Consider the following 16,429-nt stretch of genomic DNA (forward strand, 5'->3'; position numbering starts at 1 on the left):
CACAAACGCGATCAATTTTTGTCACTTCTAGGTGGCGGTGTTGTGTAGCTTTTGTATGCTCGAGAGGTGTATGCATGAGAAACAGTAAAATAATTTTTTTTTTGACATGTGAAAGAGGAGGAATTATTAGGTAGATTGGATCCATCCTAGACCTAAGGTGAAATTATTTTTGATCGATTTATTTCATTTTAAGATAAAATTATTAGATAAATTGGTTTCATCTTAGATTCTCGATGGATGGATGCAAGGGAATAATACTTTGAATAGATGCTTGGAATACTAGGGGGAGAGAGCCCTACTGTGCCTTCTTACCCAACCCAACATCCTTATCACTATCCATCTTAGTATTGGTGACTAATCTTAAACTTTTGTGAGGACTTATTGGTAGGCATGGGCCCAATTAGATCAGCATAGTATTGGACTCATTTGTTTGGACACTGATCAATAATTCAAAGATCATTTTCAGTTGTGCTGAGTCCAACCCTTGTAGAACTCAGTCGACGGGAACCATGTGTTGGAACTCGCTTGGTTTAACCATAGAACCTAATTCGACTCCAATTGGGCTAAATCGTCTTGTTCTGAACGTCAAGTGATCTGATAAGGCCCAGAATTGAGGAACCTGGTTGACTGGTAAGTTGGTCGTCATTGCCAAGAACCTACCAAGTTTAAAGCGATTGATCAAGAAGTTTCCACCCATTAATAGCAGAGTCCTTCTACGAGAAGTCTAGAATATGCCAAAACGGACACAAGCCATCTTTGATGGAAAAAGTTGCAAAACTCTATCCTTGTAGAAATATAACATCTTTTTCCATTTTTTTGAAGCTAAAGAAGAAAAAAAAAAACAGAAAAGATGGTGCCAAGAATTCGAAAAGCAAAAGGAAAGAGATAGTAATAACAAAAAAAAGCCGTCTTTTATGCATTTTCTTGTACGCCCGACTGATTCAAAAGCAAAGAGGAGGCTCAGCATTTTTTTTTTATAAATACTAATTACTATGTTCATTCTTTTTTGGTAAACTAACTCACATTTGATTTTTTTTATAAAAGGAATTAATTAACAATTCAAATACCAAAGTGGAGTTGAGAAGTATATCTCATGGCCTTTATGGACTCGTTTGGTTCATAATTTTTTTTCCAAAAAATATTTGTTTTGAAAAACTGATGTTTCAAAAAATAATTTTTACAAATTTGGTTAACTATGAAAAAGTGGCGCATTTCAGTATAACTTATATTTGGTTGAGCGTTTATATTTTTAGAAAAGTTTTGTAGAATATCCATTATGCTATTAATAAAAGAAAAAATTCTATCCATTTTTATTTAGAAATTTAAGAGTATTTATGGAAAAAAAGTCGATAAAAATTAAACATTTTCATTTTTCATATAGATTTTTTTTGGTAAAATATGTAAATTTTAATTTCACGGCAACGCTTAACTTTTTTTTTTTCTTAAAAACTTCAATCAAATGTGAGATTTTTTGTTTTTCTTGATCATATTTTTCTCTTCACCCTTTTTTTTTTTTTTTGGTTAAAAAATAGGAGAGGAGGGGGAGGGACCAGCCCACCCGCGTAGCAGCCCCATTACTGGGCCCCCCTTCCACCAGAGAATGTTCGATACAGGTCGCAGGTTTTCGCAGGTTTTCGCGTGCCTTCCCCGACCCGTGGGCTCACCCCACAGGATTCACCGCCTCACGTGTGGGTACGTCACCCCAGCGCCACCTTGGTACAAGTGGAAGGAAAGCATAACCGCCAACAAGCCAGCGGGGCGTGGGGCATCCGGTCCCCTAATTTAATCGACGCCCGCGCGTTTCGAACCCGGGCAACTTGGGCGGAATTATCGCCCCCTTACCACCAGGCTACTACCTTGGTGGCAAAAGCAAAAGAGTCCTAAAAGAGTCCATAAAAGGAATGATAATGAAAACATGGAGCTTTTTTTTTGGAGTGAAGGAATAAAACTCCTAATTTTTCCCCCGGAGTCTCGCTCACCAAATGAGGCCAAGTAAACAGGCCATTAAGGGAAGAAAGGAAACGACTCCCAGTTCTGAATGCCAAGTCCTCCCCCCACCCCATCTCGTCTCCTCCCCACCTCAATGGAACAAATGGCCCCATTTCCCATCTAAACCCCGTCTCTTTTCCGCTAAAATCCCCAATTCTCTTCCCAAATTACGCATTCATATTTTGATCTTTTCCCCAAAGGTCTCAACTTTTTTCGTTCCCCGGTTTCCCCTCACCACAAATTCCCGTTATCTCCCTTTCCAGTCTCCACTTCTCAATCTCTCCATTTTCTCCTTCACAAAATAGCCTTGTTTTCGCCTCAAAGGTGCCTCCTTTATTAGCCTGTGTATACCCTTTTCCCTATCTCCTCTCCTTTTCTTGCGAGGAAACGTCGAATAGGGCGTCTGGGTCTCGGAGGGGGATCGAAGGAAGAAAGGCCATGTCCTCGGCTCCAATCGGGGCTCCATTGCCGGAGCCCTCGCTCCCACCCCGGAAGAGATTCTCGGATCTCCGGAGCGTCCGATGGCGTATCGATCTCGGGATATTGCCGAGCTCGCCGTCGGCTTCGATCGAAGCTCTCCGGCGCGTCACGGCAGATTCTAGGAGGAGGTGAGATTGAACACTTAAAGCTCTTCTCTATGATTTTTGAAGGACTCGATTTCCTGTGACAAAATCCCTTTTTTCCCCTTCTGTGGCAGATTGTTATGGTTTTCATGTACGGGTAGTGATTATTCCGGTTTGTTTTGATAAGGCTTAACGCGTTGAAGCACATAAAAAATAAGCTTTTGATTCAAAGAAAAAAAAAGAGCTTTCGATAAGCTTTTTTTATTTTTTCCTGGGTACTTTTGTTATATTGACATTTTTATGAGGTTTTGATTTTTAGAACCATGTCGCATTCTGTGTTTGATCGACTTCTGTTTGGATTGTGTTTAGAGAAAATTTCCCGACTGTCATCTCAGGAGTGGAATGGCATACTAGGTCTTTATTTTTTATTTTTATAGCCTCCTTTTTTTTTTAAATTTGGAGATCTGCTCAAGGCTATGCCTTCTAACTTATACAACTAATTTATTTTCTTGTGTATCCATAAGAATATGAGGTTTTGATTACCAGTTTTGAATTCATATGTTAAGCTTTTCACTGTGCCTGGTGTCTTGCGTGATTTAGATCTGTTTCTTTTTTTTTTCTCCCCTCCACTTAACTTGCTATCCTTGATGCTGTTTGTATCTCTGATTACCTAAGTCGATTTAACGATTTTCACTGTTGTTGGCACTTTGTTGTTTTGCTGAGCAGGATGGTGGTAAGAGTATTAGAAGTTTAGCAGCAACATTTCTAGTGTGCCAAGACTTTGCTATCTAGAATAGATTTTACTCCTTTTTCTGCGAAGATCACTATATATGTCTATAATATAATCCTGTATGTTTAGCTTAATTAATGTCTATAATCTAATCCTGTATGTTTAGCTTAATTAATGTCTATAATCTAATCCTGTATGTTTAGCTTAATTACTTTTCTTTTGTTGAGAGCCACTCCTGTATGAGAGCCTAGCATTATTATTTTCTTCTGCCTTTTTCTTTTTCCAATGCAATGATGGTTTTCCCCCCAAACGGTAAGTATTAAATCTTAAATTTGCTGCTAATAGCTTGGTAGTTTTTTCACTTTGGCTCTTTATAATTAAAGCACAACCTGCATTTCTATTTGCTGTTCCTCATTGTTTGCTTTGTGTCACTGAATCAATCCTATGTTGGTATGTTCTGTCTTTCTGATCTTATTGTGTACAAAAATAAGCAATTCTTGTAACTTAGCTGGATCTGCCTGATATGTATATTTACTAAGTTTCCCCCTTCACAGATATGCCAGCCTGAGGCGTCGCCTTCTAATCGATCCTCATCTTCCTAAAGATGGAAACAGGTCTCCAGATATTGCCATGGACAATCCCTTGTCACAAGACCCAGGTATATCTACTCTCTTGCTCATGCTTCTGAAAATTTACTCTGAGCCACATAGATGATGCTCATTTTACTTGAGAAAACCCAGCATAAACTATCTTTCCTTGCTTTACCCATTTCCTATATTATCACATGAGTTGAAAAGCTCATAGTTTATTCTGCCTCTAGCTTCTTTGGAAAACTTTATTTATTTTTTTTACTTGTACGCTTTCCTGCTTGGATTTAAACCAACCCATTTCCTCATATCTGACCTTTGGACCTACAATCGGCCTTCTGAAAACGGTTATTTTGGTTATCATCATTTTTCATGATGCCCGTTTTGTATGTTAACTTTGAAAAAATTCTCACGCTGTGATCATCACTTAAGCTCTGAACAACAGTCAAATTTCCGTGCTGAACGAATCTTTTAATTTTTGTGCCATTATACATTCATACCTATAACGCCCATTGATTGTAATCACTAACACCACTTTAGCATGATTTCTATATTGTTGATGTGCCTGGAAGGCTGCAACTCTTTAATCTGTAATCATGAGAAGCTTGTCTAGATATGATACATGCCGTTTACTCCGAGAATACTGTTATGGTAAGACTTATGGAATTCCACAATTAGTAACTTGTGCTATGTATTCCAAAATAAGAAATCAGATGCTTTGATCTCATTATTGCAAAACTGATCCACCCTTTGATTCTGTTTTCTCAAAAAATATTTTACCGATCTTGTTGCATAAAATCATTGCAGACAGCTCATGGGGCCGCTTCTTCCGAAATGCTGAATTGGATAGAATGCTCAACCAAGATCTGTCACGGTTGTATCCAGAAGATGATAGCTACCTTCAAACACCTTCATGCCAGGCTATGTTAAGAAGAATACTATTATTATGGTGTCTTCATCATCCAGAGTATGGATATCGTCAAGGCAAGTTGACCTATCTTTGCTTTTGTTGCATATGCATATCTAAAAGATGATTACAAAGTGGAAGGTCGATCTTTGAATTGTTCTTGATTATTTGACTATCAGTTGAAAGCCTTAATATTGTTTTTTTTTTAAACATGACATAATATTTTGGGGAAAATAGATTTTTTTATGAAAATGGTAAGTAATTATATTTTTGCAAGGCTTTATTTTAAGATAGAATACCTCCTAGAAAGGTTTATATAGTTCCTGATTTTGCATTATATCTGATCCGGCTCTGTTTAAGATCTGGGTGTGATTTCATTGTCTCCAGCTCAGAGTAGGCATCATATTGAAAACATAGTGAACAAGCAAAAGTTATTAATATCATATATGGTCATTTTTCAAAGTTGACCTTTTGATCTTTATACTAAATGACACCGACCTCTATTTTTTTGTGTAGGAATGCATGAACTGTTGGCTCCTCTGGTATATGTACTTCATGTTGACCTGGATCATTTGTCTCGAGTGCAAAATCTCTATCAAAATTGTTTTAAGGATGAATTCGATGGGATATCTTTCCCAGAGAGTGACCTTGTCTCCAATTATGGATTAACAAAATTCACAAACTGGGACACAGTATCTGATAAAGACTGTGATTTCCAAGAAAGCGCACCCACAGTTAGCAGCCTGGATGACCTTGATCCCGACACAAGGGACATATTTTTGTTAAGTGATGCTTATGGAGCAGAAGGTGAGCTAGGTGTTGTCTTAGCTGATAGATTTATGGAACATGATGCCTATTGCATGTTTGATGGCTTGATGAATGGGGCTCATGGCGTGGTTGCCATGGCAGATTTTTTCTCTCCCTCTCCTGCCATTGGATCTAGCACAGGATTACCTCCTATAATTGAAGCCTCATCTGCATTGTATCATTTGCTCTCAATTGTGGACTCATCTCTTCACAGTCATCTTGTTGAGCTTGGTGTGGAACCTCAGTACTTTGCACTCCGATGGCTGCGTGTTCTGTTTGGACGTGAATTTTCCCTTGATGATCTCTTAGTAATTTGGGATGAACTATTTTCTTCTCCCAATAGTACATGCATAGACAATGATGCAGAATATAGTTTCAAGGTGTTATCCTCTCCTCGAGGGGCATTTATTGCAGCAATGGCTGTATCGGTGCTTCTTCACCTGCGGTCTTCACTCCTAGCCACCGAACATGCTACTTCTTGTCTCCAGAGGTTATTAAACTTCCCTAAGAATGTTGACATAAACAAGCTGATAGAAAAGGCCAAGTCATTGCAGGTTCTTGCTTTCGATTCAAACTTCTCCTCGTCTTCATCGCAAAGAAGTCCTGACAGGAATAAGTTGGCGGTTAGCAGAGGTTATAGTCTTCCAACCAGTTTAGCTTCTCCCAAGACTCCACTCCACCCATTACCAGATAGTTATTGGGAAGAGAAATGGAGAGTGTTGCATAAGGCTGAACCTCTTCTCAAGGGGAGTAACTATGATTCAGTTTTGGGTGGAACAATCAAGAAGGCTTTGGTTGAAAGATGTGATCTATCTAGGACAGAATCAGATCCTTCTCCAACAAAGCCTGGGAGTGAGAAAAAGGAATCTCGGTCTTCTGTTAGGCGTAGGCTCTTGGATGATTTGTCTCAAGGTATGAATTCGGAAGCGGATCATGGTAAGTCAGAATGTGAGGAGGTTCCTGGTATTTCAAACAAGGAGTCGGTCTCTGTGGAAGTAGATGCAGGTAACGATATTCCTGAGGAACCGGCTGATAAAAATATTATCGGAAGGATGTCGGACTGCATGGCTGAAGAGGCATGTTTGAGTGGAGAGAATTCTTCAGTCTTTTCCATGGCTACCAGTCCCAATAATAGCATGGGCAATGATCATGAGAATGACTCGGAAAAAAGTAGCGTTACCTCAAATTCATTTATTGGTGATAATGATGAAGAAATAATTCGTGCGGAGGAATGCTGCAATCACAGTGACGATAATCAACCAGTTCAAGACTCTGTAACCACTGCTCCTGCCACCATTATGCCTGAAACAGATGCATCCTTGAAACAGGTAGCAGTTTCGAGGGAACGAAGACCGCTCTCTGGTAAATTTCAGTGGTTTTGGAAGTTCGGTAGAGGCTCTGGTGAAGGGAATGTTGAGAAGGGAGGAAGTGAGGATTTGCAAAGATCCCCTGGTGCTGGAAATGTAAATAAGGATGTCTTAGGCAGTTCAGCTTCTGATGGGTGCTGTAATTCTGGGGTTAGTAGGAAGAAGGATCTTGGTGACATGAAAGTGATGGGCACTTTGAAAAACCTTGGGCAATCCATGCTCGAGAATATTCAGGTAATACATGTGTGATTAGAATTGTAGTAATCTTCTTTTTCACTGCACTTCTATATTCTATGATTCTTTGTCTGAGTATTGCTTAGTACTTAGAGTAAATGGATTTTTTCGAAATTTGACTGTATAAACTTGCAATTTATTAGTGCTAGAGTCCTGTTTTTGTAAAAATAGCATAGAGCTTCATACTCGATATTCCATATAAATTCTCAGTGCCAATATCATCTCTCTCTCTCTCTCTCTCAGATACCTTTTCTGCTTTTTTGCTCCATCAGGTTGTTTAGAACTTTCATTTTTGGCTCAGCAGTTACAGTTTCTAAATTCAAAAGACATCCATTTTCTGCTAAACATATTATTAAATGTTTTTTGGGAAAGATAATGATAATTGTGCACCAACATATATGCAATGTGCATGCATGTCAACAATGTCAATTTTTAGGAACTGCCCTTAGCAAGAGTGACAAATTATTTTGCTTTCCTCTTAGTCAGGACATTGCAATCTTTCAAAGCAGCAGATGAATGTTGCAGGAAGATTCAGATCCCCATTATTGCATTTATTATAATTATGATTATTGGGCTGTTCAGGTGATCGAGGCAGTCTTCCAGCAGGATCGGGGTCAGTCTGGATCGCAGGAGAACTCGTCAAACAACATTCTTGGTGGCAAAGGGCAAGTTACAGCCATTTCAGCTCTCAAGGAGCTTCGGAAGATAAGCAACATATTATGTGAGATGTGAGATGAGTTGATAGATGCGGATGCAAGTTGTAGGTACCATTCTTCCATGGCCCAAGAATAAAAGAATAATCTCTAGGCCTTTCCCCCCTCCCAACCTCTTTACATTATTTGCAATGTATATACCAGTGTCATTCATAAGGAAGATCTGATAGTGAAGAAAAACCATTATCTGATGAGATCTTCCCTTAAGTTGGTGAACAAGTAGGGTGCAGTTACATCAGTAGTAGGCTGCTGTTTTGTAATCGAATGTTTCTATAATATCTAGAGTAAATTATACCAATGAACAGAAATCTTGAAAGTAGTCTGGCTTTCTCCTCCTCCTCTTCCTTATTTTTTTTGCTGGACATAATATTTGGATCTTTGCAATATGATACAAAGTTACTGCAAATAATACCATGGTTCTTGAATATGATGTTAGTGGTAAGTTTTAACGAATATGACTTTAATTGGGGATTGTCCCAATGGTCACACCTGTGTTCGAATTTGGGATGCTGCATTTCAGGTATCTGGGTCCTGGTAATTAAAGAATGATTGAGTCTCCCTTCCTTTCTTTTAGAAAAAAAAAATTCCAGGTATTGGCCAAGAGTAGACAGGGGATGTGCGTCTTAAGCATACAACCTTTAGAACAAAATGTAGTACCATTTTTTAGCTTCAGACAAAGGTGTTGAAAGAAATTTTAGAAGCCTTTTGTTTTCTGATTTTATTAAGTGTATTTGTATGCACGATGTATGAAATGTCCGTTCAAATTCTCGTAAATTATTAGAAAGTAGCTCATATCCGTACTAGCAAAAGAAAAAAAAAAATCTAGAAAGAAGAGAGAGATGATGGCAGTTATACATTGATTTCAGGGAAACCGGATCTTAGAAAGAAGTATACTGCAATTTTGTCAACCCTACCTCCTCTCCCCTTCCTCTCTCTTTCGTTATATAGATTTGATTGGTGACAGAAGTTTCCGAGCAGTCATATAAGCAATTATCTCATTAAAGTTTGCAAGGAATGAGTCAACTTTTCTCCAATATTTTTCTGGATGATGCCGTGTCAATTATTAGTTCAAAGATCCAGATGAATATTGAAAGTATTTAAAGCGTGAATCTTAGTCCAAAACAGAGAACCGAACAAGCAATAGAGATGTGTACATCATTGAATTATAATTGACGTTTTCATTACAATTGCTTGTTTGGATTGGAAAAAAAAAAAAATTCTTCACTAAAATATTTTTCCCAAAAAATTAATATCTAGATATACAATGTTTAGAAAATAACAGTTTATATTTGGTTGAGCATTTATTTTTTAAAATAATTATATAAAATATTTATTATGCTTATAATAAAAACTTAAATATACTTTTAGAAAAAAATATTTTATTTTTTAGCCATTGAAAATTAAACCTTTCTATGTTCTACATAGTTTTTCTTTTCTATAAAATATAAAAATTTTGTTTCCATAAAAAATTATATTTTAGCCGTAAAATAAAAAATAAAAAAATTGGAAACAATAAAAATAAATAAGACAGAAATTATAGAAAATTAGTTCTTCAAGAGCTGATAGTATTTTTTATTTCTTTCTTATACTTTTCTTTTTCTTTTCACTGTGTACATCTCATCCTCCTTAAAGTACTCTTTTATAGTTCTAGGATTATAACGAAGAGATATGATAATCATAATGACAAGACATCTAAAAAACAAGAGAAGATGAAAATGTGGATAAATGTAGACATCCCTAAGAAATAAATGACACATCTAAGAGTTACAAAAGATGAAAAATCCAAGAAGTAGAAAAATCCAAGAGGTGAAAGCTAAATAGTCATCCACCCAAATATGGTGAATTCATAACAGCTTTTTTTATTTTTTCTCTTTAAAACATATATAATATTTTTTTATTTTTTATTTTTTTGTTCACTACATGTTTCTTCCTCCTTGTTTCAATCATGAGGCTATCATGACTTGTCCCTACCTTACAGGAGTCAATTCGGCAAAGTCTTTCTTGCTTCCTTCGCATGTGGGGCAATCAGAGTGATAAGATAAGCCAAAGAAGTGCGACCTTCCGAACCAAACATAACCAGTCAAAAATGGCGACGGCGAGAAGTTTCCGACCGAGAACTTTTAATTGACCGGGGCACTGCAACGGATGAAAGTTACAGCCAGACATTATAGCGATATCCATTCTCGCTTCTGATGATGTGGTATTGAGGTGGCGCTGAACTGGTGGCCCAACCTTTTGTGAACCACAATCACAAATAAGATGAATAAAAAGAAATATTATATTTGATTGATTTTTTAAAAAATAAAAATAAGAGTTCAATATTTTATTGTAAAAAATCTAAATGGAAAAAAAAAATTCAATTTTTATCAGTTAAAAATTATTATTTTTTTTCAAATATACTCTTAAACTTTTTAATAGAATGGAATATTTTTTTTATTTTTAAAAGCATAATAAGTATTCTACACAATTTTATCAAAAAAATCGATCAACCAAATATACAAAAACTATTTTCTCAAGCATCACATGGACATCAATTTTTACAAAAAATATTTCAACATTTTTTTTTTCTTCTGCGAACCAAATAAGTCCTATATCTCATAAACTGCACATCTCCTCTCACCAGGTAAGACCGAAAACTGAACACACAAGGAAGTAGTTTCAGCAACACCACTCTATTTTTTGATATTTTTTAATTACAAAAATAAGAGAACAACTGGCTCGGCTCCCTGTGATTTATAACATTTCACGAATTGCACTAATCCCCTCTTACCATGTCATGCTATAAAATAAGCAGATAAAAAAAATAATATTCAGGGGCACCACTATATTTTCTAACATTTTTAATCACTAAAAAAGAAAATCTTGAAGTTACATAAATGATGGTTACTTCATTATAATATGTTCATGAGATTCTTATTTTTCTGATTATATCTTGATGGATTTTTTTTAAAAAAAATTGAGGAATACCCAAAATAATTATGAAAGATACATAAAATTTTTTACGATAATCAAAATAAAATAACATCAGAAGCAGTCCCATCAGGTTTATTAGATACTTGAATATCCATAATCAACCCAGCTAGTTATTTATTTATTATTTTATTTTTCTAAACAAAGCTGGAACAAGGCTTGATTGTTATACAGAGAGTAATTGACCTTATTTGGATCCAAAACAGGTTACCTAAAAATACCACTCCAAGGCCCGAAGCATTGCTGCTGACATCTTACATGCGACCATGCTCCCAAACTATTTGCTGCTTTGACGGATGCTTGACGCCCCATGGCTTGCACCATTAAGTCTCTCATGAAAAATAAATATATAATAAAAAACAAAAAAGCTTTCTTACTGTCCATTGCGGATAACCTGTACATGGAACCAAGAACTCAGATATTAACCATGTTTCATCCCATGATCATTTATAAACCCTAAAAAACTTGAAAATATCTGCTTGAGTTAGACAAATAAGACCGGCCTATCAACTTATATATGAAAGACAGACCAATGCACCATATTTGTTGACATTTAAGTGTAGCCAAAGCAGCAGTGAAGCACTGATAGAATCAACTGGAGGGCACCACCATATATCATTTCATGAAGGGAATATGATCGAGCAAACAGAAAAAAAAAATGAAAAGCAACTAACCACATCCAAGATGTCCAACTTATAGCTCAATGACTAGAGGCTCATATATGCATCATATGTATCCTTGTGGATGGATGCATGCATGAAACTTCACGACTTACATTATGATGTTACAGGGTGAAACAGTTCGCAAACCATTCCTCCTGGTGTGCTGATCTTACTGTAAGTGAAGATTGTTATTGTGCCTACCAACCAAGAAAACTCAATGGATCACAGGTACAATCCTGTGAGGCACCTTTTCACAGTACATGTTTCAGTACCCGTACCAGTCAGAATACATCGACAAAGTTCAGGGTAAGAATGAAATGCTACCAGTACATAGCATGAGTCCCCTATAAATGCAGACATCTCAAGAGGGAAGTTAGGCTTTTCTATGTGTTCTCTCAAGAGACGAGAAAACTACAAAATTTACCACAGGAAAGGCTGCAGCAGAACTAATAAGAGGAGCTATCAGCTTGTCCTCTAGGTGAGCTAATTTCTTACCATGGATATTTGTTCTGACCTCCAAATTACAACTGCACAAATGAGTGCATTGCGATAACCATACATAAAAGCAAAGAACTACGTAATTTTCTTAAATGAGACTATTAATAGCAAATTAATAGACTACTACTAGTTTCTGTAGTGTGAGAACATCAGCCTTCAGAAGTAGCAGTCAAGGCAGAACAGATGTTTTCCAACATATCCAGCAGTTCACAGAAGTTCATCAGAAAAATTTGTTGTCGGCAAGATAGCCAATCTATTCCCTTAAGGGGTGCAGAGGCACAATGACTATGGCACAGTGAAAGATGAAAGCAGCAATAATAAATATGCTCCTATAAGGAGGGCCAACAAAAATTTCAAATGACCTTGAAATCTGGGAATAAAATCAGTCAGTCATACAGCATGCAGCCAACGAGGTAAAACTAGTATCTATCATCTAAACATTGAAATTGCACAATTGCATGCTCAACAAACAGAATGCACGCATGGGAAACATGTTTTTCCTTCTTCTCAGTAAAAGATGCCATGATATGGTGCGGGTTCAACTCTTGGGGCAGCCACTTTATGCAAAAAAATTGCAACAAAGGCTAGTTTGTTCCCAGTCCACCCCTCCCAAGACCCTGGCTCACTAAAAGCCGCCAAGACTATGGAGTTAAAATAAATGATAAGCTATAATCACCAAAAGACAATCATTTATTAATTAGGTTCTGTTTGCTTACTTGGATGAACATCGGTGATCATCTCTTTTTGCCCGGTCGAAAAGGAGAATGATCAGAACAACACATAGAAGTAAGGCAGGAACTGGAAGGGAACCAACCATATTAGAAGTTTCCTTAAAATGTTTATCTTGAAGAGCATTGATACCACATCAAAAGATGCTTACATGATTAAAAAGAGCCGGCATAGTCCAGCAAAATGCAGCTAATATCTCAGGCACATAGTGGAAGTGACGAGACAAACCCCACCTACCCGACATATGAAATCAGTAAAGCTCATGCCAGAAGCCTCCAAATTTATTTAACAAAGCATAATATCTCACAATGCAAAACGTTCTTCTAAGATAAAGGCCCAGATACAGACCATTCCCAATATTACAAATTGAAGCTTAATAAAATATTTTATTAAAAATGCTAATATATCAGAAGTAGAGCCCAAATAAATTTACCAGCCAGAAGTGAGAAGAAGGCTGCCTTTTGTTTCCCCACTGGTGGTCCGATAGGATGCTACAATCTCATAAAATTCAGCACAAAAAGTCAGAAGAACACCACACTATACTGCAAAAGTATGCAAGATAATTTATGTTGAAAACTGAATCACGCAGAGGATAGAAAACTTTGATGGAGCTTTTCCCCAAACCAAACACTTCCCATTTGTTCTGCGGAATCCTTGTCTTGTCTATCACAGTCATAGTTGATGTATATGTAGAGAAGTCCAGCCACAAGTATAGAGAGTGCAAGCTGCAAATATAAAGGAGTCTATTAGCTAAAAAGAATTCCATGAGAAAGGAAATTATATTTTTACCAGCACTCAGATATCTTTTATACAGCAACTGTGAAAGAGTAAATAAAATTTACCTGTGTACCCAGGAGAAGTATAGACTATGGGACCCACACCAAGCATCCCCAGCAAATATAGAATCCATCTGGCAGAAAGTGAAATAGAACATCATTTAAAGCAAGCCAACACTTGAATCAAGGAAGCAACAGGCAAAGATAAAATACAGAGGAGCACTTAAATCCAGTTCATAGTAGGAGGCTACCGGTGCTACCTGAACACAATAATTTCGAAGTTGTTAAGTGCTCAAACTTTTATATATATGGCCATGGCATGATTTCAGACTCCATAAATGGAGTGCCCAACAAATAAAGCAAGTATTTGCATGGTATCATTGAGTGTCAAGGATAGGTACAAGCAATTGCTAGTGATCCCTGTTATAAAAATTTCATCATGAAAGTTTTCTATGGACTCAACATACTTCGCAATGAGCTGATGCAACTTTTGCTTTTTCCGGGAAGGAGAAGCAGTTCATCAAGGTTACTGGTCTATCTCAAGCTTCAGGCGATATACCTTGATAATGTACCAAAACTTGTCTTTCTAAATCTGATTAATTAGTTACTAATTTCCTACAATGAATTCTATTTGAACAACAAATGCTTCAGGCGATATACCTTGATAATGTACCAAAAACTTGTCTTTCTAAATCTGATTAATTACTTACTAATTTCTTACGATGAATTCTATTTGAACAACACATTTTGTTGAAAAGAAAGCCAGTTTCAAGCATCTTGACATGACCAATTTCAATTTCAATATATAATAAGACCGATCATCACTTAGCACTCCACAATTTTCAAGCTACACCAGAAGAAAATTCCACTCGTGTTTTCTTGGAACCGGCTAGATGGCATCCTTACAGGAGTTTGGAAGCTTGTTCTCATTTCAGCACGTATAAACAACTAAAATCAACCATCAGTGCAATGAATATAGCGTATTATCTGCTGAGGGTACTTAGTAATTATTTTTCTGATCTTTCTTTGTGTATCAAGTATGCTTAAAGCTAGTGAAAATTTATAAAATAAGATTTCCAGGCCACAATTATTACCTTTTTGGGCCCTTTTGGATATTTCAGCAGAAGTTACTAAAGAAAAGAAAAACTTTGGGAATGAAAAGATGCTGCAAAAGAATCCCAACGAAAATATTTACTTTAAAATTTTTCTAAAAGTTGTTTCAACTGTGCGAAATTTTGTGGAAAAGACAGCTATAACAAATACCAGCTATTACAAATTATTCGTGCTCATCATATGCTATTTCTATATAAAGCAATCAATCCTGAAATCCTTCATATGGCATTCCCATTTTTTCTTCCATGTGCACTTGATAGAACCAAAGTGATTGATAATAAACATATTTATGTTTTTATTATAATAATTTTAAAGATTAGATAAATAGATTTATTTTCATTTACTTTTTAATAGATAATGAAAAAAAGCACGAGCCAATCTACACTACAATAAGAAAAAAATTAAAATCATTTGCTAATATTATTAGCAGAAAGCCTAGTTGCATTCCATTACTTCCTCCCAACTCCTGCCTTAATTTTTGACTCCTTTGCAGAACCCACCATCATCTCTAGTGAAGATTTGGAGGCCTAGATATTCTACTCTAATCAGAAGCTCCATGGGAAAGGTTTCAGTCCTGTCTTTGGAGTACCTATTGGAAATGGTGATGGTATAGTTGAGAGCAGCTTGTGCAGTTGTGCATTGATAGTGCAATGGCTTTTAGAACCTAGTGATCTTGATGAAGTGATGGAACCATCCTTTCCCTTAGATCAATCGACTTGCTAAAATAAAACTGCCTAAAATAAAACTAACTACGTTCTAGGAAAAAAAAGGTCTAGAAAAGAGTGTTCTTTTTTTTTTTTTTGTATAAATCGGATATATTACCCCAGAAGAGAGTGATTTAGAGACAGTTCTAGTCATTCCAAATATTTTTTTTTAAAAATAGGTAAAAGTAAAGAAACGAAAAGTGTCATTTTTTGATAAGAAAACAGAAACGGAAAAAAGGCGAAAAAAGAAAAAAAACGCGAAGCGGAGAAACTAGTAGATAATCTCTTGGCATTTCCCTAGAAACTACATCAAACTGAAGAAAAGAAGGATTCTTGGTACCAAAAAACCAGTAAAGAAGGCATGATCTAAAGAAAACCAAGAAGTCAGTTGATAGGCATCGCAAACAAGAATCCGTCTCGCATCACCGTCCAACTAAACTTTCTGTGCCCAACGAATCTCAAGAAAAGATAAAGAAGCGGTAAAAAAATCAGCAAAAAAGAACATCAAAAGAAGGGCAATTCTAGCATCCGATCTATCAGCATTCGGATCGCCCTTCAGGGATTTCAAAAAAAAAAAAGGAGAGGAGAGGAGAGCTCACAGTAGGATGACGGAGGGAGGGCAGAGGGTGAGGAGGGAGATAATGGAAAACGTAGGTGACCAGCGCCGCATGGACGGTCTTCGATTCCCCCATCGCCGCTCTCTCTCTGCCTCTCGCTCGTCTCCGAACAGTGGAAGTGAAGTGGCGCTTGGTCCCTTCTCGTTCTCGTGGTGCCCGTACCTCCGCGTTCAGCACGTGCAATGCACGCGAGCCAAATAACGGGCGAGGGTTTGTAACGGTACAGTCACTCACCGATGCTATACCGATTTATTTCGGCCGATATACGCTCAGATATCCCTAATTAATTAGCTGATATGACATTAAAATATAAGCTGATGATATTTAATCAGTATTTTTTATTTTTATTTTTAAATTAACTCTCCACCAATCTTTTTAAATGTGATATTGAGTTTTTTATCCATGTTTTCTTTCTTGTATGTTATTCAATTTTTGTGTCGGCTGTTGACTTCGATATTTGATA

At 36.7% G+C, this 16,429-nt stretch overlaps 1 protein-coding gene and 1 long non-coding RNA gene across 2 annotated transcripts; one reads left to right on the forward strand and one right to left on the reverse strand.

Annotated features, from left to right (window-relative positions):
- Positions 1-1,903: 1,903 nt before the first annotated feature.
- LOC103713096 (uncharacterized) lies at positions 1,904-8,205 on the forward strand. The gene is made up of 5 exons (XM_008799881.6): positions 1,904-2,597; positions 3,837-3,940; positions 4,677-4,853; positions 5,293-7,184; positions 7,767-8,205. Exons 1-5 carry the CDS (start codon positions 2,428-2,430, stop codon positions 7,914-7,916), a joined length of 2,493 nt encoding a protein of 830 aa, XP_008798103.4. The 5' UTR covers positions 1,904-2,427; the 3' UTR covers positions 7,917-8,205.
- Positions 8,206-9,786: 1,581 nt separating this feature from the next.
- LOC103713095 (uncharacterized) lies at positions 9,787-16,098 on the reverse strand. Its single transcript, XR_016398099.1, has 7 exons — positions 15,949-16,098; positions 13,599-13,666; positions 13,190-13,481; positions 12,908-12,989; positions 12,744-12,825; positions 11,079-11,261; positions 9,787-10,129 (listed from the first exon to the last, which is right to left on the reverse strand). It is a non-coding gene; the product is annotated as an uncharacterized LOC103713095 (long non-coding RNA).
- Positions 16,099-16,429: the final 331 nt, after the last annotated feature.

Source organism: Phoenix dactylifera, chromosome 12 (assembly GCF_051530095.1).
Source record: "Phoenix dactylifera cultivar Ajwa chromosome 12, Ajwa_hap1_PhDact_Kaust_v1.1, whole genome shotgun sequence".
In the NCBI taxonomy this organism is placed as follows: domain Eukaryota; kingdom Viridiplantae; phylum Streptophyta; class Magnoliopsida; order Arecales; family Arecaceae; genus Phoenix; species Phoenix dactylifera.

What these genes read in the sequence shown, in the direction of transcription:
- LOC103713096 (XM_008799881.6), top strand. Translation starts at nt 2,428, where the DNA reads ATGTCCTCGGCTCCAATCGGGGCTCCATTGCCGGAGCCCTCGCTCCCA. An exon ending in TCCCTTGTCACAAGACCCAG is followed by an intron (nt 3,941 to 4,676) that starts GTATATCTACTC and finishes AAATCATTGCAG; the next exon opens with ACAGCTCATGGGGCCGCTTC. An exon ending in AGAGTATGGATATCGTCAAG is followed by an intron (nt 4,854 to 5,292) that starts GCAAGTTGACCT and finishes TTTTTTGTGTAG; the next exon opens with GAATGCATGAACTGTTGGCT.